Below are 24551 nucleotides of genomic sequence, written 5' to 3'. Positions count from 1 at the left end.
ACTATGATGTATTGGGTCAGTCTGGTTAGAGCAGATATAAAGTTGATTGGCTCTAATGGAGTTATTTTGTAGTAATGAGTCTATATTTTTGATATAACAGAGTCTACTGAAGGCAGAGGAGCACAGTTGGTCCCTGGCTGAACTGATTCATGTTGTGGTGCTGCTCACGCATTATCATTCTCTAGCCTCCTTTACTTTTGGTTGCGGCATCACCCCCGACATCCACACAGATGGAGGACATACGTTCAGGCCGCCCTCACTCAGCGGTTACTGCGCTTGTGACATTGCCAATGGGAATGGGGCCCTGGAGATGTTAGGGAACCAGCAGGTGAGACAGAGGGAAATGGATGTAAAGAGAAACCTTCATTTGCCTTGGAAGCATTTTATCCATTGGTCTGTTAAGACTTTCAGACATCTGATAAAGGAATGCATGGAGTGCGGGGTTCATATTCATGACCTTACAGTATACATGCTGCTGAACTGTAAGTGTGTGACTCCCAGATTCCTGTGTGTGTGTAGGTGTCAGAATCGTCTTGCGAGGTAGAGGTGCTGATGGAGAGGATGAAGCAGCTTCAGGAATGTTGTGATGAAGAGGAGGCTAGTCAGGAGGAAATGGCCACACGTTTTGAGAGAGAGAAGATGGAGAGCATGTTGGTGATCACCTCTGGTATGTGACAACTCCAAATAACTTCTACATGACAATTGCTATTTTGTAAATTGTAGAAGTTATACACCGAAATAAAAATTTTAGATTTCTCTTAAAATTCTGCCAGGATGACTTGCAGTAAATAATTTTATGTTTGGTCAACAGAGGATGAGGAGTGTGTACCATCCAGGGATGTGTCACGACACTTTGAAGACCCTAGTTATGGCTACAAAGACTTTTCCAGGAGAGGAGAACATGTGCCTACCCTCAGAGTGCAGGTAAGAGAAATAGAAGTCGTCTCACTATCATAACTGGCTTTGAAACTGGAGGCCGAAATAATGATTGTGTATGTTTCCTGCCCTTAACAGGACTATAGTTGGGAGGATCATGGATTTTCCCTTGTGAATCGGCTGTATCCAGATTTTGGACAGCTTCTTGATGAAAAGTTCCAGATCGCCTACAACCTGACATATAACACAATGGCGACACACCAGGGTGTGGACACTTCCATGCTGCGTAGAGCGATCTGGAACTATATCCACTGCATGTTTGGCATTCGGTCAGTCTCAGACTTTTGTTACCTAAATACAGAGCTACACTAAATTTATCCAGTTCTTAGTAATATAAAAAGTTGTATTACTCTATTGTATTACTGAGGTATCTCTCTCTCTGTCTGTTGCATTGCAGCTATGATGATTATGACTATGGAGAAATTAATCAACTGCTAGACTGCAGTTTTAAAGTCTACATCAAAACTATGGTGTGCAGTCCAGAGAAGATCACCAAGAGGATGTACGAGAGCTTCTGGAGGCAATTCCAGCACTCTGAGAAAGTAAGCAGAACTCCAAAAACACTGATTGTGGCAAAGTGAAATTCTCTAGGAAAGAATTGTGGCTAATGATTCTTTTATTCTGCCTTTCAGGTCCATGTTAATTTGCTTCTTATGGAAGCGCGCATGCAGGCAGAACTGCTCTACGCTCTGAGAGCGATCACTCGCTACATGACATGAAGTGCTGTTCTTGTCAAATTTGTTATCTTTACTATTGTTGATGTTGCTATTGTAGGACACTTCAATAAAGCTAAAAAAAAACAAAAAAAAGAGGAAAAACAAAATGGAGGAAGAATAGTGAACGATGATGACAAGGAGGAACAGATTCTGGTTGTTTTGTACAAGAAGGAAAAAAACAACAACTGTCAACTGAACCTACTTTCTGAATCACTTGTTTGGCTGCTCAGCCTCCAGTGCCAATTCTGGCCACTGGGGGGTGTCTGAGCAGACTCCCCCAAGCTGGGACGTGTTAGTGAGACTGCAAGCTTCTGGAGGCCAGACCTCCTTTTTGTATTTCAAATGCATCTGCAATAGAACGTTTTAGAATCTTTTTGTGAGATGAGAAAAATTGCAAATAGCAACTCCGGTGCAGATAGACTGCACTAACACGCCTATCTACTAGTGTTTTTTTTTTTTGTTTTTTTTTTTGTCCATATCGTTTTTATATTGTTCTTATTTTTGTCAGCAGGGGCTAGAGATAGAAGCATTACTGATTTTGCATATACGCGTGCCTAGTCATGCGCAGCAATGGTAACAGATGCTGAGGTGCCATCTGTTCATGCTGCTTTTCTCAACTGAAAGGCCTCAAGACACCAAAACCATCACCCACTTGTATAAGCTAATCCAAGAACGACTGTTTTTGTGTGTGTGTGTGTGTGTGAGAGAGAGAACAATTCAAAAGTAATAGCTATCTGAGCCCTTGTTATAGTTTACTGTAAGACACCACTTTGTCTCATTGTAACATTTCCAACGTGTGAATGTTATGGGGAAAATCAGAAAAAAAGATTTATCATATTTTTTTGTGTTTTTCATGCATTAAAAATATGAAAGCACTTTTAAAAAATGTTAAGATGTGCTTCAGCTCACATGTAGCCATTTTGTTTTGGTGACCGTTGCATATCTTGTTTTATTTGTTTTAGTAACTCCCAGTGCAAAAAAGTCTTCCTATTGTGATGTGCTTCCTGTTGCTCTGATCCATCTGCCTTATCTGTCTTCCTTTTAATGCTTTGTCATCTTTTTTATTTTTATTCATTATAACTAAATACCTCTTGTTATGTATCCTTAAATATCTAAGTGCTGTCTGGTGAGCAGGACTTTGTCTTACGTGGCGCTGCCTGTTGTAGGCTTCAATCTGTACAGACCTAGACGCTAAGAACCAGGCTACCCAGACGACTGCACCTTTGTGGGGTTAAATAATGCTTGTTCTCATTTTCATAACTTTAAACAGTGTAACTAAGCAGTTTTGTTTTGTTTTGTTCAGAGTGCGTGTGTATTTTTTTTCTTTTCAGGCTGGGTGGATTCTCTGCTGTCTTTTTTGTTTACTAAAACCAGTTAAGTACTGCATTCTGATGATGACAGGACTTGTAGAGGGATGGTACTTTCTTTTGGAATATGAGGAGGTTTTTAATCAGACTTGAGAGACTGATGTCAGTTACTGACACTTTTATAAGAAACTGTTTGATAAGAAAAATAAAACATGGTATTTCACTAGTTGTATTGTTTGTGATTTAATCAGAATTATTTTGAAGGAATAATTTCTTCCCAAAGAAAAGTCACATTAAGAGCCGACATTGTGACATCACACATTATTATTCAGTATTAACTGCAACAAGAATTTGAGCAATCTAAACATCTCAGAAGAATCACAATTAACTTTCCGTACTCTTATTTGTGTAGATATTAACACACTTCAAAATATCTTTAATATAGATTTTTGTAGGACATGTGATAAATGTTTCATGTCCATGAACATCCACTCACCAGTAGAGACCCTTGCAGCATCACAATATATCACCACAGAGACACTAGAGCAATAAAAAGCCACCCCCTGCTATGTACTAATGATTTAAACACAAAAGTCATTGTTTATGTGTTGAAGGCACTGATTCATTTTCTCACAGTGAGGATTAAAGGAAGTAATATTGTTGATCTGGGAATCAACCAACCCTTTGTGCTGTTTGCATAAATAATGAAATTTTCCCTTACTCTGCTGGTAATTTCCATTTGTTTTTATCTGCGCTATTTTTGGTTATGAGGCTAGTGGATTTTCAGTGCCAGTAGATGGTCATATTGTATGGAAATCACCATAGGCAACTTATTGCTCATTTAAAAGTATAATATGAGGAATTGGTTTCCCTTCTTATCAACAGTAAAATATCTTGCTCTTTCCTGAGAAAGTCCTGAGAAATTGTGCAAACGAATCCAGACAAATTGCTTCAGCCTTTACACACTACAGACTGAGGAGAAAAGAGTTTATAGAATTAATCACATTACATACCAGTGAAACAAATTTACCACCCTATCACATGTTTTGGTCAGTGGGTTTTTGTGTATTTAAACATGCATTCAGATCACATTCAGGGCAGCTGTGTAAACTGAATATTATTATATAGAGAGTAGCTGTGAAGTGTAACTGTTGGGGTGAGAAGAGGGAAGTCATTGCCATATATACAAGTCTGATGTGATTGTATTGAGAAAGTATGACAATGTTTCTATTATGTGCTCTATGCAGACTTTTCTGGAACCGTCTGTTTAATAAAGTCTTTGAGAACATTGTGACGGTCTTGAGTGCTTTTTACAAAAACATCAGTATTGAATAGCTTCATGATATTGTTTTCTGTGTACGACACAATCCACACCTTATCCTAAATGTAATACAGCAGCATCTGGTCGCTTAGATCTTTGAAAGTTTTGTTTTTTATTACAACAATTTGCATTTGTAGCTCGTAATTTACAAATTCCTTATTATTACTAATCACAATGCAAAATATGTTCAGAACTTCGTAAGAGATATGGTTTTAAAGTGCAATGTACACACTGGCTCATTCCCCAGTTTTGTGTGTATATGTACTTGTATGCTCACATACAATGCATTTATGAACACAACTCATTTTAGAAGACTGGACAGGAGGTGTTGATCAGAAGAGCTTACTAATTGATTCCACCAATACCTTCACAATGTAAACGTTGCCTTAGCCTCTCCGCTACAGGCAAAAACAGCAACTCCCAGCATGCTTCCTGGAACTGTCTGACTCCATCAGAAGAAGGCCACTGCAAAGCTCCCGTCTGTAAGAACAGAAGGCACAGGGATTCAACGAAAATTGTTTTCTTCATGAGTGTACTTGCCAAACTCCCCAAAGCCAAACTTAGAGACTGATAGAATGCACCTGTCTCTAAATCCGACAGTGTGTCTATGTGTACCTGTGTAGAGCTTTAAGATCTCTAGCAGCTCTTGAGTGTGTTGCAGCTCTCCTTCTAAAGAGCAGTTCCATAGAGTCTGACACACCACAGCAGCTAGATGCCAGTCCTGAGGCCCAAAGTCACGGAGACAGTCAATTAACCTGGAGAAGGGATAGAGAAAGGGTATAATGAATATAGAAACTAGGAATGGCAGGGGGTTTGTAATATAAAGAGTAGAGAAGATCAGAGAAATTAATCTAAACCTCAGATTTCAATGGCCCTGTGTAAAGGGATAGTTTGTATGACTTCATTTCTTCACCAGAACACATTTAAAGAAAAATTGAAAAATATCTTAGCTCAGTAGGTCCTTAAAATGCAAGTGAATGGAGATTTCTCTTTTGAAGCTCCAAAAATCACAGACAGTCAGCATAAATGTCATCCATACGACACCAGCTGTTAAATGAATGTCTTCTAAAGCGATACGATCATTTTTGGTGCGAAAAAAGATCAATATTTAAGTACTTTTTAACTATAATCCAATGCTTCAAGAGAGGGTGGAGTCCAAGCGGTCTCTCGTGTAACGTATTCGCGTTGCCATGATACCACATAATCTTACGTTCTCAACTCAGTTGAGACATCTAGGATAAGCATGCAAACACACCATTGTGTGTAAAGAAACAGATAAATACAGATCTAAACCTAAATCAACCAAGCTACTGTACAGCGTTCCTCCTACTCATTGTAGACAGCGCTGCTCTTCCAGCTGTGACGCACATGTCAGTTCTCGCGTGTGTCAAATGCCGTCACGTCACACGCGCGTACCGCTGCTCACTGGAAGCATGATTTAAAGTTTAAAGAAGTACTTTAAATATTTATCTTTTTGCACCAAAAGCAATCGTGTCGCTGGAGTCATCAATGACGTTTATCTTGACAGTCTGTGATTTTTGGTGCTTCAAAAGAGAAATCTCCATTCACTTGCATTTTAAGGACCTACTGAGCTGAGATATTTTTCTTCAAATGTGTTCTGGTTAAGAAAGAAAGTCATATACACATGGGATATCATGAGGGTGAGTAAATAATGAGAGAATTTTCATTTTTGGGTGAACTATCCCTTTAAACCTGGTATTACCAATTGTCTTTCATGATCCGATCACAAGTGGTCAGCACTAAATACAGGTGTAAATGGGGTTCAAAAACCACTCAAATCACTTTTGGAGACACTTTGCCCACTTCACTAAAACAATGGTTTTAAACTTTGCTGGTTATATGCGGCTTTAAAATAAAATCTGGATGAAACATTTGGAAAAGTCTTTACGGATCATCTACGATATGTCTGACATTAACGAAACAGATCATTTGAAGCACGCACACCCGAATTACAGTTAAATGTGAAGCTTTTTCGGTGTTAACACTTTCTCCTATCACAGATTAACATGCAGAGACAACTATCAGTAAGCTCTCAGTATTTGAAGGTTCATTTTCTCAAAAAATTTTAAACACTGTGTCCCTGTGGCAATATAACAAATCCTCTGTTTGTTTTGATCGGCCCGTTCAGCCTGACACAAAAACGTTGGCTCAACCAATGGCATGAGTTGGGGGTGAGGCTATCTGTTTGTTCGATAAACAGCAGAAGGGGTGCATTTTCAGAAAGCTTATTTGAAAACAATGTTATTTATGCAGTTCCGTTCAGTGTTGCAGAAATTACACACTTCAGCTTTAATATAGGAGATTCGCTAAAATCACAATGAGCATTTAACTTGAAATGTCACATTTGTTGAGATTAAAAGGTATAAATCAAATATGGTTGGGAGCAACAGCATGCCAACTTTTTCTGCTTTTTTAGCATGCAGTAACACAGTTGAGATGCATGTTAATAACCACATGTAAACAGCGATCTGACTTGGCTAAACACTTGTGATTGGCTCACCCAAGACAGATGTCTGTAAACAGGGCCATTAAACTGGAGCTTCACATCATACCAAAAAGAGATGACAAAGAAATCAATGGGTAGAGCAGCTTCATAGTACGTGGTTCACATTAAGAAGCCAAAACCACACTGAAGACAGGCAAGTTACCGGTTCCCTCCTCTCTCAGTATGGCCTGGTTTTCTGGATCTGCAGATAAGTTGGTGAGAACTCCACATGCAGAGAAACACATCAGGGTTCTTAGAGTCCAAGAGGGTTACCAAAAACTGGTGCACTGAGACACAAAACACACAAGCACAAACTCAGTAACAATTTTACTGATAAAGCAGCAGAGAGAAAGCAAAAGATGCTTGTCGGAGGTGTTTCCGCCAATGTGTCTATTAAAGAATGACGCACCTTTGTGCTGCATGATGAAGTGTCTCCCATCTTTGATCTGAGACAGATTTCCAAACACACGTGTGGCCTCCAAAACACCATCCATACTAGAGCCCAGCAAGAGCTTAACTAACACTGCAATGGCAAATAAAGGGAAAATCAGAGAGAAGGGGAAGGGAGGAGATAATTGAAGGACACAGACAGATGGAACATACAGGCTTCACACACACTTGTCTTACACTGTGAGATGTGTTTGTGCTCGGAACGGACCACTGAGCTCTCTCCCTGGTAGAAAGACAGGTTGTTGATGGTGGCCACTGCATTAATCACCAACTCTTCACTCTCTTGCACACACCTGCACTCTGAGAGGCACAAAGGCAAATGGAAACAGAAAACAGTCTGGGGCATTTAGAGCTGTAAGAATGGTTAAAATGGCACACAAAACAAAGGTTTAATTGCTGGTCTGCGCTTGGTATTTTAGATAAGTCCATAGAGAATATGTATCAGGTATCACTTTCATCTTGAGAGGTTTCAAAACCATTCATGCGTATTTCAATCCGAGTATTTTGAGATAAATCTGAAATTTAAATACTCAGAATTTGACAGCGAGTGTGAGACTTAAGTGAGATCCTTTACTTCCTGTTCAAAATGCGGTTTGCATGGTCAATGTTTGTGCGTCATATTGCAACTGTGACTGCGTTTCGAAACTCTGTCAGTGGTACCCTTGATTTCACAGTCTCTTTTTCCTTCTCTGTATTTATTTTCATCATAACAGGATGACATTTTAATACAACAGACAAAAGGTAGATATGTGAGAAATTATAAATCACCCACTCATTTCCCCTCTTTATGTCCCCATCTCCTTTTGAAAATCGATGGCATCCTCTAACTGTCATATGGAGGGATCTACAGTAATTCCGGCCAGAGTTTTAATTTCATTTTCTTACATTCTAAAAATGACATGGGGAAAATATTTCCACAGGTTAAAACCTCTTTCTGTATTTCAAAAAGGAAACACATAACCACCTCTTCACAATAACATGCCTGCTTCTGAAACTTAGAATGAAATGGAAGTTTGCATGCATCCATCACCTCCAAACCACACTGCAAATTTTAGAGCACCCCAGACTTCTCAGATAAACTAAGAGGTTACAATGATAAAAACAGGCCCTGGGAAATGACAACTTTATGGTCTGGTTGTTCTCATCATTTGAGAGGATTCTATAACTTGAGTGTGTGTGCCGGTAACTGATGTGTAGAGAACAGCATGTGATTGCATGATGCAGCGTAACAAACTTGCACATTAATGTATGTAAGTTCAAGGAAGCCTAAAACTTACAGAAACATATGACAGAAACTTCTTAATAATGCTGTATGTTAAAAGTCACATTAATCTACTAACACACTCAGTATGTTTACATGTGCAGTTTTAATCAGGGTTACCAAAAACTGGTGCACTGAGACACAAAACACACAAGCACAAACTCAGTAACAATTTTACTGATAAAGCAGCAGAGAGAAAGCAAAAGATGCTTGTCGGAGGTGTTTCCGCCAATTCTATTAAAGAGTGCAGTTTTAATCAAGCTAAAGCGGGTTTTTGCATAGTCGAGCAACAGTCTTCATCTGTCTGTCCAAGTATACAAGGCACAAGAATTGTTTTAAGCTGAGGAAGAGTAAATTAGTCACCTAATAAGGGTCACTTATTATGTTCAAAATGAATGTTTGCATCAATCACATGATCTAGGTCTGTCAGTCCAACGCATTTACATGCCATTTTAAAAAGACAAACTATTGTTTTAGTCTGACTGAAATCGAAATTTTGAAGTGCATGTAAACGTACCGACAGTATGTGTGTGCGCGCATGTTTCACAGTTATGGATCATACCAAGCACTTCCAGTAGCAGCTGCACACACAATGCGTTGGCAGCTAGTGCATTGCCCACCATGGGGTGAATAGCCAGGGTGGCCAGCAGTCTTATCAGTTTGACCAAAACGTCCACTCTTTCAGGGGCGTGACATTGCTCAGGGTGTGATGGTGTTTCCTGGTAGGCCTGGAAAAGATCTAAAGGACATATATCCCTCCTTCCTCTTTATAGACTTGCTCTCTGGCTTCAATGTTCTTGGCTGTCAGATTTCCTAGTGTGAACAGAAGACGCACTACTAGATCCTGCACAGAAGGAAAGACAGTGTATGTGTGTTTAGTGCTTGGATGGTCCATTGAAGGCAGTCCTGAAAGAAATCGCATAAAAATGTGAATCCAGCTGTATTTAATGATCTTTGATTCGACAGACCATTTATATTCAACAAAACAAATCTTTTCTGTCTTCATTTAAAATGTATGAAAGAGACTGAGACTGAGTCTTCTCTTCCATGAGTCTAGACTAGGACAGTTTGTCTCTATGTGAGGTACAGGGTGCATGTGGGACTGTGTTTATGATACCTATTACACAGAGTGAACAGTGTTTATTCTTTATGAGATTAAGAGCACATGACCACATTACACTCAGTGCCAGCAGGCAAGAGAAAGAAGAACTTCTGAACTGACTGCCCCGAAATAAAACGAACAGAAAAACACACATACAATCACACACACTGGGATTGTCTCCAATACGTAGTGAGCTGCCTCGCTGTCTCCTGCCTACATAGGCAACTGTCTTCCATGGCAGAATCCTAGCTGAAATGGAGCTTCAAAAGAGACCAATTTGGAATGCTCTTTCTAGGTGGCAGCTCCGCTGCATGAGGAACGCGATACTCTAATGAGCATAAATATGCATAGTACAAACACATTTAAGATAAAATAGTCAGTTGACTATGATATTAAACTATATTTACAGATACTTTTCAGTACTGAATGGATTATAAGTGTATTTACAATAAAATTTTCTATGATGCTGCAATGATTTAGATACAATGCTACTGTAAAATTTTGCAAAAACAAGATATCTTAAGAGGCAGCATTATTAAAGGAATAGTTCACCCAAAAATGAAAATTCTCTCATCATTTATTCACCCTCATGCCATCCGAGATGTGTATGACTTTCTTTCATCTGCTGAGCTCAAATGAAGATTTTTAGAAGAATTTCTCAGTTGTTTTAGTCCATACAATACAAGTGAATGGATGCCAAAATGTTGAAGCTCTAAAAATCACAAAAGTCAGCATAAAAGTCCAGCGGTTAAATTCATGTCTTCAGAAGCGATATGATAGGTGTCGGTGAGAAAGAGATCAGTGCCTTTCTGTGCTTTTTGGAGCGTCAACATTTTGGCACACATTGACTTGCACTGTATGGACCTACTGAGCTGAAATAGTCTTCTAAAAATCATAATTTGTGTTCTGCAGAAGAAAGAAAGTCATACACATCTGGGATGGCATGAGGGCGAGTAAATGATGAGAGAATTTTCAGTTTTGGTTGAACTATTCCTTTAAGAAGATACCTAACTTTTGGAACAGCCTTTGCGTCAGGAGCACGCCTTTGATGTCTTAAAGTGCTGCCTCCGGAGGAAGCTCACTACATTTTGTAACAGACCCAATGTCATGGATCATTGCTCTAGTTTCACTTGAGAGCAGAAAATGGAACATGTACCCTATGTGCCTATATGTGTATGTGTGTGTGTGTTTTTTGTATGCACAAGTCTGTGTGTGTGTTGACAGTGCACATTTAATTGAGTTAAACTCACCTGTTTCCTGCTGTGTTTGCCCAGCAGGTCTAAAAATAGGCTGCAGCAGCGTGGCGTCTCAGCTTGTGCATAGCAGCACTCAGTGAAGGTGGACAGCTTGCTGGAGACCAAGCACAAACAAAAATTATCATTAAATTATTATTAAAGAATAATTTCACAAATCAGATGGCAAAACTTCATCAAAACTACAACAGTACTCATGAACCTCAATTCATCGCAATAAATAATAACACCACTTCCCTCAGATGGTTTAAGTAGCACTCTAAAGCTAAGAGTTTTTAAGAGAGCAAATGCAAAAATATCAAAAAACTCTGGCCCACTTGTAAGAGGAAGTTAGTATAATCTGGGTTTACCTGGAGTCCTTGTAGCCATACGATAATGATTACTGTACTTGTGATTTGTTAACAGACATACACTATATTGCCAAAAGTATTCGCTCATCTGCCTTTAGACGCATATGAACTTAAGTGACATCCCATTCCTAATCCATAGGGTTTAATATGACGTCGGCTCACCCTTTGCAGCTATAACAGCTTCAACTCTTCTGGGAAGGCTTTCCACAAGGTTTAGGAGTGTGTTTATGGGAATTTTTGACCATTCTTCCAGAAGCGCATTTGTGAGGTCAGACACTGATGTTGGACGAGAAGGCCTGGCTTGCAGTCTTCGCTCTAATTCATCCCAAAGGTGCTCTATCGGGTTGAGGTCAGGACTCTGTGCAGGCCAGTCAAGTTCTTCCACACCAAACTCGCTCATCCATGTCTTTATGGACCTTGCACTTGGTGATGTATGGCTTGGATGCAGCTGCTCGGCCATGGAAACCCATTCCATGAAGCTCTCTATGCACTGTTCTTGAGCTAATCTGAAGGCCACATGAACTTTAGAGGTCTGTAGCGATTGACTCTGCAGAAAGTTGGCGACCTCTGTGCACTATGCGCCTCAGCATCCGCTGACCCCGCTCTGTCATTTTACGTGGCTGAGTTGCTGTCATTCCCAATCGCTTCCACTTTGTTATAATACCACTGACAGTTGACTGTGGAATATATAGTAGCGAGGAAATTTCACGACTGGACTTGTTGCACAGGTGGCATCCTATCACAGTACCACGCTGGAATTCACTGAGCTCCTGAGAGCGGCCCATTCTTTCACAAATGTTTGTAGAAGCAGTCTGCATGCCTAGGTGCTTCATTTTATACACCTGTGGCCATGGAAGTGATTGGAACACCTGAATTCAATTATTTGGATGGGTGAGCGAATACTTTTGGCAATATAGTGTAACTATCATGACAGACAATATACAGTATGTTGTCCAAATGATTTGTCTTCTTTTTTAGAACAGGGGTTACCAATTAGCAGACTGCGGTCCAGATACGCAACCCAGACTGGTTAAATTTGGACTGCAAATCACTTCTAATAAATTAAAATAATTTCACAAGTTCACTGGTTCATATAGCCCTGGAGCGCATTAAGGAAAACTGATTTGGCGTGCTGTCAACAGGACTGGGCTTGAGCTCTTTGATCCCCTGTGAGAAGACAAGTTTGAAAAACAGTAATAGTCCTATATCCGTTAATGGATCGACATTAGTAGTTCTTTCATATTACTCTTGAATAATCTTACATCATGTCTTCTTGATCTCTTAGAGACACTGATTAAGCAACACTGAAAGACGCGTCAAGGAAGATTATTTTTGTCATGTAGAAGCTTACATTCTTTTTTAAAACAGATGTCCAATCAATGTTATGAGGACATCACGTGAGTTTAATTTATATGTGTAGTTTTTAACACATACTATTTAGGTATTGTAAAACCTTACTCGGTTTGATTGCTTGAAGGCGTAATATTCTCTAGAACATGACAGACTGGTCCCCTCACCTGAATATTTGGGCCACATTAATGCAGATGTCAAGGTCATTATGGTGGTTCTCCAAAATCCAGCAAAGAGTAAAGAAGGCCTTGTTGGACAGGAAGGAGGGCCGAGACTCAGACAAGTCAGCTATATTTCTCAAAGCTGCTGTACCTAGAGAGGGTCAAGAGGTCATTACAGAGGATCAAGACTGTGAGTAGCCACATGTATTTGGAAAATAAAACATTTGGTTCAAATCTATATGAATGTACATTATAAGAAAAAGTGTCCATTTTGGGGGACTGTGAAAGTTCACCATTTCTTCACATTTTTAAACAACTTTTTGCCTTCACTATTTCATTTTAAATGGTCATGTGGTGTTACAAATTCATTTTAAAAGTACAAATATTCAATTTGAAGTCTCTCTGTCAATGAGGACAAAAACTGCATTAATAATGCTGTTCAAAATGCTTTTTAAAATAGTTTAAGATGGCGTATATACGCATGTCACACCACAGGACCTGCCATCTTTCCAAAAGTATGTCAACTACCCATGACTACATGTTTGGTGAATGAATAAGAGAAACTGTGTTTATGCAGCCGGTAAGCTTGACTGTGTTCAAGTCGGTCTTAAAAGCCTGAAGACATCTTTTTAATGTTTGACCACTGCCTAAAGGACAGAGACGCATATAACTAAGTGCTTCCCCTTTTTATAATCAAGGAGGAATGTTTTTAAAGTGCCCTCATAAATCTCTCCATCAAGAGCTCAGAATACTGATTAGGGTACATGAAGGGTGCCTGCTAGGGCTGCTTGGCCCATTGGGCCATACTTTCATAAAAAGCCTCCTTTCCATCTGCCAACAGGCTAATAAGTGTCACAGCTATTGACGCTGAACATCAAACCATGCGTGCCGAGTTCAGGAAGCTTGTTTGGGCAGATTTCATTAATTCCTGAAAAATGTGCTTTGGGCTGGAAAAGAACAAAGGAAAATATGGACATAGAGAAATGAAAAAAGGGCATCTTCCCAGACAAAAGCAAAAACAAAAGTAGAGGAAAAGCACATTCAAAATTTGCCCTTCATTTCAACCTTGTGCAACCCCAACCCAGTGAAATGCTCATATTTTGTTCTGTTTCACTGTTTTCAAGTCTCCAATACACATGAGAGATTTAATGTGTTTGCAATTCAATCCTATTTGTTTATCTAAGGTGGTGTGTTACACAAAGCACTATTCCAATACATAGGGGAAGCACACTATGTCACTGTGGAAATGCATGGTGGGATCTGACAGGGTTTTCGAGACAATAAGAGGAAAATCACACTGCATCTTAAACCACAGTAAAAAAAAACTGGAATCCTTTCTGTGATGAGGAGGAGGGCGTGGCCATCAGTGATGGAGCTCGGCCGGCGCTGAATTAGCTGAACTTTAATGGTAAACTTAAAACCAACATAAACATGCAGCGTGGCCGCATGCGTCTCTATCTCTCGAACCGGTGTCTAAGAGATAAAGGGGTGGCCGGAGATGCCGGTTCGAGAGATAGAGATGCACGCGACCACACTGCACGTTTGTTTATGTTGGTTTTAAGTTTACCATTAAAGTTCAGCTGATTCAGCGCCGGCCGTGCTCCATCACGGCCCGACCACGCCCTCATCCTCAACACACTTTCTGACTGTTCAAGTCAGCTGAATTTAATCATTTGAAATGTCTGTGATTTTATTTGCAGGGCTCCAGACTAAAAAAATGACTAAGGAGCCGTTGGCTCCTAAACTGAAACATTAAGGAGCCAAATGGCTGTTTTTATTCACCAAATCACAGAACTGCCCAATTTAGATTGCTGTTCAGAAACAAGATAGAAAGCAGAAGAAAAGACAGTGATAACCCATTAATCTGAGGTTTAATAAACAGTATACAGTACATAGTTGAGAAGATAAGTTTGCATTCCCTTTTGTCTCATAAATGTTCACACCCCTTTCATAATTTATACAAATATAAGAGATAAAATATTTTTTTATTTAATACTGCTCTACACAGTCTACATTACAGATAATTACATATATTATGCATATAGTAGTTTGTTGTCTTCTTGAGCATCAATGAATGTTTTCACCTTGTGTAATAGTTGTGAAAACATTCTGTAGATGTAATAGTCCTAAGTGTCAAAAGCTTGATCTCATATATATATATATATATATATATATATATATACAGCTGAAGTCAGAAGTTTACATACACTTAGGCTGAAGTCATATAACTAATTTTTTAACCCCACAGATTTAATATTAGCAAACTATAGTTCCCTGTCTGTCACTCACTCGACATTGTGTCGATGCAGTAACACTAGGGGTTTGATCTTGAGAGCCCCGATCACCTTTGTTTAAAATAGAAAAGGCCAATGAGAATTGGCGAGTGGAATTTGCATGCCACTCTCCACCCCGGACATACGGGTATAAAAGTAGATTTTTTCTTCGAAGCCGAATGCACGCTTGTGTTTGTCCTCTCACCTTTCGCTTACTCTGCTGGATTTTACACCGCATATCAGCGGTCACCCTCGCATGGACGAGTGTTGTGCTTCTCCTGGGCGCTTTGGTGGCTGAGTCTACGGGTGCTAAAAGAGTATATTCAAAAGAGTATATTTCCTTCTAAAAGAGCTCGTGCAAACACTTGCCATCTTTTTAAAGATGTCCTTCCGCATTTGCGCTACTGGATGTGGCCGTTATCTCTCCCCTCCGGACAGCCTCGAGTGCTTGGGGTGCCAGCACGCCGAGGCAGCTTTCGTGGAAGGGTCATGTTCTCATAGTGAGAACATGCCCATGAGAACGTTGCGGTCACGGCTCACTTCCTTCTTCATGAAGCAAGGAGCCACCGCGGCTGCTCCCCAACCTTAGCTGATGCTCAGCCGGCTGTGTCAGCAAGCACTGCGGGCGATCTGGATGTGGACATGGGAGCGTTTCCGCTGGCTCAGCCCCCGCGGACCTCCCATCCCCCAGCACGCTCGTTCTATCCGGGAGAGCTGTCGAGCGATGCAGGTGGCCTGCCTCAGGGCGGGTTTATTGTGTCGTTCGTGGCTCGCGACGAGGATTAGATTTCGGTCGCAGCATCAGAGGGTGGGCTTCTGCTATTGAAGCGGACGAATCTTCTGAGCTCCCGCCCATGGCTGGTAGAGCACAGGATGAGGCGGACTGGCAGCCGTGCTTGCCGGCTTCGAGGCGGTCCTGATACGGGCAGCCAGGGATGAGACAACTACTTCTGACTGGTCTGGCCTGGGTGATCTCTCCAGCCCCACCATCGCCATTGGGCCAGCGCGTGGTGAGTATTCCATCGCAGAGTGCCCTCTGGGTCTCGGCACCCACCTGGTCAATAAAAGAGCAGTTTCCTCATTCCCTGGGCCAGCGCACTCGCGACGGCCAGGTGCTGGAAGTCTTTCCGGTCAATCAGGCATACGCGAGTACCTCCCGTTCCCTCGTTCTCTGTCGAAAAACAGTCGGCGAACAGGTAAATGTGCTGGTCTCTGGGGTTGCTCGCCTGCCTCACCACCATTGCGGGCTTGCGGGGCAGCACGTACCCCCTGGGCTGCCCCTTGCGGTGGTTCATCAGGACAATTCGCCTCGGCTACGCGATCCAGTTCGTCAGACGCCCGCCAAGGTTCAGTGGCATCCTCTCCACTACGGTGTGGGGCCTCTTGCATCTTTACCAGAGGCTGCCCTGGCCCCACTGAGGGAAAAGGGCATACACATTCTCAATTATCTCGATGACTGGCTAATCCTAGCTCACTCCTAGATCTATTGTGTGCACACAGGGACCTCGACTGACTTGGGCTTCAGGTCAACTGGGAGAAGAGCAAGATTTCCCCTGTTCAGAGCATCTCTTTTCTCGGTATGGAGTTGGACACGGTTGCTCTCAAGGCATGTCTTACGACCGAACATGCTCAGTCAGTGCCAGTGAAACAATTTCAGAGGCTCCTGGGGCATATGGCATCCTCGGTGGTGGTTCTCCCCCTCGGGTTGATATGAGACCGCTTCACCACTGGCTACAGACTCGAGTTCCGAGGTGGGCATGGTGCCATGGCACCTGGCGTGTGACCATCATGCCGCAGTGCCGTCAGACTTTCAGCCCTTGGTCAGACCTGGCATTTCTATGGGCAGGTGTTCCCCTAGAGCAGGTCTCAAGGCGTGTCATGGTCACGGCCTCGAACTCGGGCTGGGGTGCCATGTGCAATGGGCAGGCAGTGTCAGGGCTCTGGACAGGGCCCCGACTCCAATGGCACATCAACTGCTTAGAGTTGCTGGCAGTATTGCTGGCCCTGAGGAGGCTTTGGCTGTTGATTCAGGGCAAGCATGTGTTGGTCCGGACCGACAACACAGTGACCGTAGCGTACATAAACCGCCAAGGCGGGTGTAGACTCCACCCCCACGAGAGGTTCGGAGAGGCGCAGGTAGAACTGTTCACCTCCCAAGAGTCCTCTCACTGCCCCCTTTGGTACTCCCTGTGAGAAGCCCCCCTCGCCACGGATGCCTTGGCGCACAGCTGGCCTCGAGGGCTACGCAAGTATGCGTTTCCTCCTGTGAGCCTCATTGCACAGACTTTGTGCAAAGTCATGGAGGACGAGCAGCAAGTCCTCTTCGTTGCGCCGTACTGACCCAACCGGACTTGGTTCTCGGATCTGATGCTCCTGGCAGTAGCACCTCCCTGGCGCATTCCCCTGAGGCTGGACCTTCTCACTCAGGGGCAGGGCACGCTCCAGCACCTGCGGCCAGACCTCTGGAATCTCCACGTCTGGCTCCTGGACGGGATGCGGAAGACCTAGCAGGTCTTCCGCCAGTGGTAGTAAATACGATCACTCAGGCCAGAGCTCCCTCTATGAGGTGGCTGTATACCTTGAAGTGGCGTCTCTTCGCGAACTGGTGTTCTTCCCCTGGGGAAGACCCACAGAGATGCGCCATCGGGTCTGTGCTGTCTTTCCTTCAGGAAGGGCTGGAGAGATGAATGTCTCCCTCTACTCTGAAAGTGTACGTGGATGCCACAGCAGCATACCATGATACACTTGATGGGAGACCCTCACGACAGCGCGACCTGATCAACAAGTTCCTCAAGGGCGTGAGGAGGTTGAATCCTCCTAGACTGCACCAGATTCCCTCTTGGGATCTCTCTGTGGTCCTACCTGCCCTACAGAGAGCCCCCTTTGAGCCCCTGGGGCAGGCCTAGCTCAGCACTTTGTCTCTGAAGACGGCCCTCCTGGTGGCGCTCAATTCCATCAAGAGGGTGGGGGACCTGCAGGCACTCTCTGTCACCAGCGAATGTCTGGAGTTCAGGCCGACACACTCTCACATGAACTTGAGACCCCGTCCCGGTTATGTGCCCAAAGTTCCCACCACTCCCTTTTGGAACCAGGTGGTGAACCTGCAAGCGCTCCCTTCAGAGGAGGAAGACCCGGCCTTGTCGTTGCGATGTCCAGTTTGTGCCCTGTACATCTATCTGTACCACACGCAGAGCTTTAGATGCTCGGAGCAGTTCTTTGTTTGTTTTGGAGGGCAGAAGAAGGGGAAAGTTGTCTCCAAGCAGAGGCTGGCCCATTGGATTGTGGATGTCATTTTCCTCGCATACCAATCACAAGACTTGCCGTGCCCCTTGGGAGTCCGGGCGCACACCATTAGAGGTGTTGCGTCCTCCTGGGCACTGGCAAGGGGGCCTCTCTAGCAGACATATGCAGAGCTGCGTGTTGGGCTACACCCAATACCTTCACGAGGTTTTACAACCTATGCATAGAGCCGGTTTCGACCCGAGTGTTACGTGGTAACAGCCGGTAGGCCGGGCAGCTGGTTGGGTGTACCGCTTGCATTGCGCCTTTCCCCTTTTTCAAAGGTGATAATGTGCGCCTTTTGTCCACAACAGTTCCCCATATCCGGTGAACCCCGGATGTCTCTTTAATTCTTAAGCACTGTTCGGTGGCGAACTCGGCGGAGGAGTTACGGCACCAGTCCCAGTACTCGTGGTAAGTGCCTCCACCCCCCTTAACAGGACTAGGGAGATGCCTTACCTAACTCGCTGGAAGGTCACGATGTGTTTGAGCGTTCGCTGCGAGGCAAGCAGCAGTTTGGACTCCCTATCGGCTCCTCAGCGTAAATCTGAATGTGTGGTGCACGCCATCTCCTTTTATACCTGTATGTCCGGGGCGCAGACTGGCATGCAAATTCCACTCGCCAATTCTCAATGGCCTTTTCTATTTTAAGCAAAGGTGATTGGGGCTCTAAAGATCGAACCCCTAGTGTCACTACATCAACACATGTCTCATTCCCTCCATCAGTGAACAGAGGTTACATCAGTAACCAAGACGCTTTGGCAAGTCGTTTAGGACATCTACTTTGTGCATGACATGAGTAATTTTTCCAACAATTATTTACAGACAGATTATTTCACATTTAATTGACTACATCACAAGTCCAGTGTGTCAGAAGTTTACATACACTAAGTTAACTGTGTCTTTAAGCAGCTTGGAAAATTCCAGTAAATGATGTCAAGCCTTTAGACAGTGAGCTTCTGATAGGAGGTGTACTGAATTGGAGGTTTACCTGTGGATGTATTTTAAGGCCTTTCTTCAAATACAGTGCCTCTTTGCTTGACATCAATGGAAAATAAAAAGAAACCCGCCATGACCTCAGAAAAAAGTTGTGGACCTCCACAAGTCGGGTTCATCCTTGGGAGCAATTTCCAGATGCCTGAAGGTACCACGTTCATCTGTACAAACAATAGTATGCAAGTATAAACACCATGGGACCACACAGCCATCATACCGCATTTTGACTCCTAGAGATGAACGTAGTTTGGTGCGAAAAGTACAAATAAATCCCAGAACAACAGCAAAAGACCTTGTGAAGATGCTGGAGGAAACAGGTTGACAAGTATCTATATCCACAGCAAAACGAGTCCTATATCGACATAACCTGAAAGGGTGCTCAGCAAGGAAGAAGCCAATGCTCCAAAACTGCCATAAAAAAGCCAGACTACAATTTGCAAGTGCACATGGGGACAAAGATCTTGCTTTTTGGAGAAATGTCCTCTGGTCTGATGAAACAAAAATTGAATTGTTTGGCCATAATGACCATCGTTATGTTTGGAGGGAAAAGGGTGAGACTTGCAAGCTGAAGAACACCATCCCAACCGTGAAGCACGGGGGTGGCAGCATTATGTTGTGGGGGTGATTTGCTGCAGGTGGGACTGGTGCACTTCACAAAATAGATGGCATCATGAGGAAGGAAAATTATGTGGATATATTGAAGCAACATCTCAAGACATCAGCCAGGAAGTTAAAGCTTGGTCGCCAGGCAATGACCCCAGGCATACCCCCGAAGTTGTGGCAAAATGGCTTAAGGACAACAAAGTCAAGGTATTGGAGTGGCCATCACAAAGCCCTGACCTCAATCCGATAGAAAATTTGTGGGCAGAACTGAAAAAGTGTGTGCGAGCAACGAGGCCTACAAACCTGACTCAATTACACCAGTTCTGTCTGGAGGAATGGGCCAAAATTCCAGCAACTTATTGTGAGAAGCTTGTGGAAGGCTACCCAAAATGCTTGACCCAAGTTAAGCTATTTAAATGGCAATGCTACCAAATACTAACAAAGTGTATGTAAACTTCTTACCCACTGGGAATGTGATGAAAGAAATAAAAGCTGAAATAAATAATTCTCTCTACTATTATTCTGACATTTCACAACTGACCTAAGACAGGGAATATTTTCTACGATTAAATATCAGGAATTGTAAAAAACTAAGTTTAAATGTATTTGGCAAAGGTGCATATAAATTTCTGACTTCAACTGTACATGTGTGTGTGTGTGTGTGTGTGTATGTATATATATATATATATATATATATATATATATATATATATATATATATATATATATAGTATATAAATTGTTTTACAATATTGCCTTAGTCTTTTACTGTTACCAGATGGCCCAGACACAGAGACTACAAGAGTGCAAATTGAATGAAATCCCAGATGCAGTTTATTGTCCTGTTCCAATCCCAATCAAAAATTACCAGGAGACAAAAAAGTGGTACACAATATGGGACTTTTAATTGTAAAGAAGCCCGAAATACACATGGGACTCTTATTTTGAAATGTCTGCACTCCCAGTTGTGAGCTCACTGACAGCTGATTCATTGAGAAAGTGAATCTGATTCAAACTGCTAACCTAAGCTCCTGAGTTCAAACCCTCAGTTCTTTTTGGGTGATTCATGAAAAAGATCAGGTTCAAAAGAATCATTTGGTCACGACTCTTGCGATTTTTTACAGTTAGTAATGTTTCATCTACATATTTTTTACACAAACCTATCGATTTGCTTCAGAAGACATTCATTGATCAATTGGAGTAGTATGGATTATTTTATGCTGCCTAAATACACCTTTTGGACCGTCAAACAGCCAGCAGCCTGATGGCACCCATTAACATGTATTGTATGGACAAACTGAGCTGAAATCTGCTTATAAAAATCTTCACTTTGGTTCTGCTGAAGAAGGAAAGTCATACACATCTGGAATGGCTTAAAGGTAAGTAAATCATGAGAGGATTTTCATTTTTGGGTGAACTAACCCTTTAAGCCTGCGCAAACAAAGCAGCCATCAAGGAGCATTCACCTGTACAAATATATGTCCTGCCATGAGATGCTGGCCTTCTCTTTCTGACCTGTGATTGGTTACATTAGATGAAGTTGTAGGGGTACTGTGTATCAGTCTCGCAGACAGCTGCAGCAGTCTTTAGCCAACAAAAGCCTGGAGATGGCGCCGTTTACAACACAGCCTCACCTTTACTCCATACATCCTCACACTGTAGCTGAGAAAGAAGAGATTCTGTGTGGAGACGCACACACAGTGGGTCAACATTAAAGGAGTTAATGACTGATGAGAGTCTGAGTGAGTTATACAGTAATCAGGTCTGACCTAGAATGGAGCTGGAAAGGAACAGGACATCATTACTGGCATTCAGGCTGATTTTGAAGACAAGTTTGCAGATGTTCAGCAAGTTGTTTCCACTCACGCCAAGCTTGTAATATAGATATTACAATATAGATACAAGAGCAAAATTACATGCACTATAACTGAATTCAGGTTTCTTATCTCAAAACCAAATATTCTTGTAGGCCCGTTTCTGCATTTATTACACAATACTGTAGATAAAAAGATAGTTTAAAAACAGAACATTATGTCATCATAACATAATTCATGTTGCTCTAAACCTGTATAACTTTCTTTCTCCCATGGAAAACAAAAGGAAATGTAAGGCAGACTGTTAGACTCAGTGACCATTCACTTTCATTGCATCTTTTTCACATACTTTCTGCCTAACATCTTTTGTGCTCCGTGGAAGAAAGACAGTGAAAATTAACAAGGGTTTGGTGTGTGTGTGTTTGTGTACTCACTGCTAGAATGAGTTTGGCTAGAGTTAGGTTAAGTCGGTCTAATCCCACATCTATAAGTCTGAAGAGCATTCTAAGGATGGTGGACCTCTTTTTGCACTGCCTTCCCAGCAAGCCTCTCTCTGCCAGGGCATCATGGAGACTAGTGCATGCATTACACAGATGTCCCGCAATCTCTTCTGACACACCATCACCTATAAGGACTGTTTTTGTAAGACAGAAAACCAGCATGTTCCAGTTTACAATGACTTAGAATGCAGAACACAAAATTGATTCCACTGTCAATGTCTCACACAGTATTAATGGCAGCATTGCCACCTTTCAAACTATTCCTGTGAAGGACAGTGAAAGAAGAGTTGTCTGTGGGATACACAATCCCTTTCATTCAGCTGAACTGATGTGTACACAGAGTAGGCTTACTGACATTTCACTGACATTTGGCCCACATGTCAACACCCACTGACAGAGATAACATAGCCCTTCAAGGCAAATTACCCAGCTGTATGGTATGCATCATTAGCGTGTGTATAATAGCTCTTTACAATCTTTCTAAATGCATCAATTCTGAGCACAACAAAATTATGTTACTGAATGATGTATAACCAAATGTAAGTTATAAATTAAATTAGGGTTAAATTAGTTTATATCAATAACTGTGAAATTTACTGAGATCAATAAAGCAATCAATAAAGCTAATAAAATCTAATCACTTTCTTAAGGTTTCAACTTTATTTAAGGATATCTTAGTCTAGCTGTTAGGTTGCTTGCAGAAAACAAATAATTATCCATGTCTGCATGTTTTTTGACAACGGTGTGCACCGGCAATGCTTTGTTCTTCCCATTTTTAAGTGCTGTATGATCTAACTTGCCTTTAGGGGATAAGCCTGAGGCTGCATTTTCAAAAGCTATTTTTGCTAAAACAAATGTTGTTCCTCAGTTCTGTTTCCAAGATGGCTAGCATATTCTCCGAACTGGCACCCTCTGATGATGCCATGGAGAAAATATAATGGTATTTTATGCATGAACCGAGGGGATGTTGGCGCAATAAATATTTGATATTTATCTTTCAAATGAATTTCTATTGACTTTTGAAAGTACTTAAATATTTACTGCTATTAGATTGGATTTCATGGTTATTCCACCCCCCCCCCCACATGCTTTGACTTTAAAAGCTCTATACCGTGCCAAGCTCAACACAGCTCTGTTTTTCATTCCTCTGCATTCAGATCTTGTGTTTTCTTTCTCCCTGCAGTTTTGCTTGCACTCTGGGGCACATTCAAGTGCTGAAAATCAGTTCCTAAGTAAGAACTTAAACAAGCACAATGCAATAAACCCAAAATTAGGAAAATCTCAATTTTAAGGGATAGTTCACCCAAAAATTACAATTCTCTATTCATTTACTCACCCTCATGCTATCCCAGATGTGTATGACTTTCGTTCTTCTGCAGAACACAAATGAAGAATTTTAGAATAATTCAGCTCTGTAGGTCCATACAATGCAAGTGAATGGGTGCCAAAATTTTGACACTCCAAAAGCACATAAAGGCATCATAAAAGTAATCCATATGGCTCCAGGGTTTTAATCCATATTTGCAGAAGTGATATGACAGGTATGGGTGAGATCAATATTCAAATCCTTTTTTGCTTGAAATTCTTCTTCCTGCCCAGTAGGGGGCATTATGCATGAAGAACATGAATCAGCAAAAACACAAGAAGAAGAATGTGAAAGTAATCTGTTTCTCACCCACACCTATCATATTGCTTCTGAAGATATTGATTTAACCACTGGAGTTTTACGGATTACTTTTATGCTGACCTTTGAGATTTTTGGAGCTTCAAAATTTTGGCACCTATTCACTTGCATTGTATGGACCAAAAGAGCTGAGAAATTCTTCTAAAAATCTTCATTTGATTTCAGCAGAAAGAAAGTTATACACATCTCGGATGGCATGAGGGTGAGTAAATGATAAGAGAATTTTCGTGTTTGGATGAACTATTCCTTTAAGGCTTGGATATACTTTTTTTTTGTGTGTTCCAGATCGGATTTTAGAAGATTTTACATTATACTCTTCTGACAAACACAAACGTGCTTGACACATGCCCACTACCACTTCTTTATGATACTCTTTTCTGGTACAGTCAACGGAAGGGGCATTCGCTGACGATATGCACAGATGAAGACTGTCTGCGTATCGAGAAAATGTGGGCCACGTGCGGACAGTCTGTATGGACTGTGCTGATGACAAAATTTGTGTCGCATTTTGCGCGCAGAGCGATCAGCAATGCAGACAACTGACGTATACTTTTGCCATTAGTAATAACAAGACATTTTTTTTTTTTTTTGGACCATCAAGAAAAGGTTTGATTTGCTAGTTTAGATGTTTAATGTTGGTCTGATGAATTAAAGCAGAATATGATGCTTTGCTCTTTGAGTGTAGGGGT

The 24551-nt window shown here is 41.9% G+C and overlaps 1 protein-coding gene and 1 pseudogene across 2 annotated transcripts in view; one reads left to right on the top strand and one right to left on the bottom strand.

The window, feature by feature from the left end:
* Window positions 1-3185, top strand: part of LOC127415532 (sestrin-1-like) — a 68957-nt gene extending 65772 nt beyond the window's left edge. For both annotated transcript variants that reach the window (XM_051654297.1, XM_051654298.1), the window contains 6 exons: window positions 101-328; window positions 520-667; window positions 812-924; window positions 1015-1205; window positions 1334-1478; window positions 1569-3185. In XM_051654297.1, coding sequence (XP_051510257.1) covers window positions 101-328; window positions 520-667; window positions 812-924; window positions 1015-1205; window positions 1334-1478; window positions 1569-1655 — 912 coding nt within the window. In that variant the 3' untranslated portion in view covers window positions 1656-3185. The remainder of the gene's footprint in view (window positions 1-100; window positions 329-519; window positions 668-811; window positions 925-1014; window positions 1206-1333; window positions 1479-1568) is intronic.
* The window catches only part of LOC127415611 (armadillo repeat-containing protein 2-like), a 48204-nt pseudogene continuing 25689 nt past the window's right edge, over window positions 2037-24551 (bottom strand).

The sequence above is a fragment of the Myxocyprinus asiaticus genome, chromosome 25 (genome assembly GCF_019703515.2).
Source record: "Myxocyprinus asiaticus isolate MX2 ecotype Aquarium Trade chromosome 25, UBuf_Myxa_2, whole genome shotgun sequence".
NCBI lineage: Eukaryota > Metazoa > Chordata > Actinopteri > Cypriniformes > Catostomidae > Myxocyprinus > Myxocyprinus asiaticus.
Note: the sequence above shows the minus strand (reverse complement) of the source record. Positions and strands in the feature narration are given on the sequence as shown.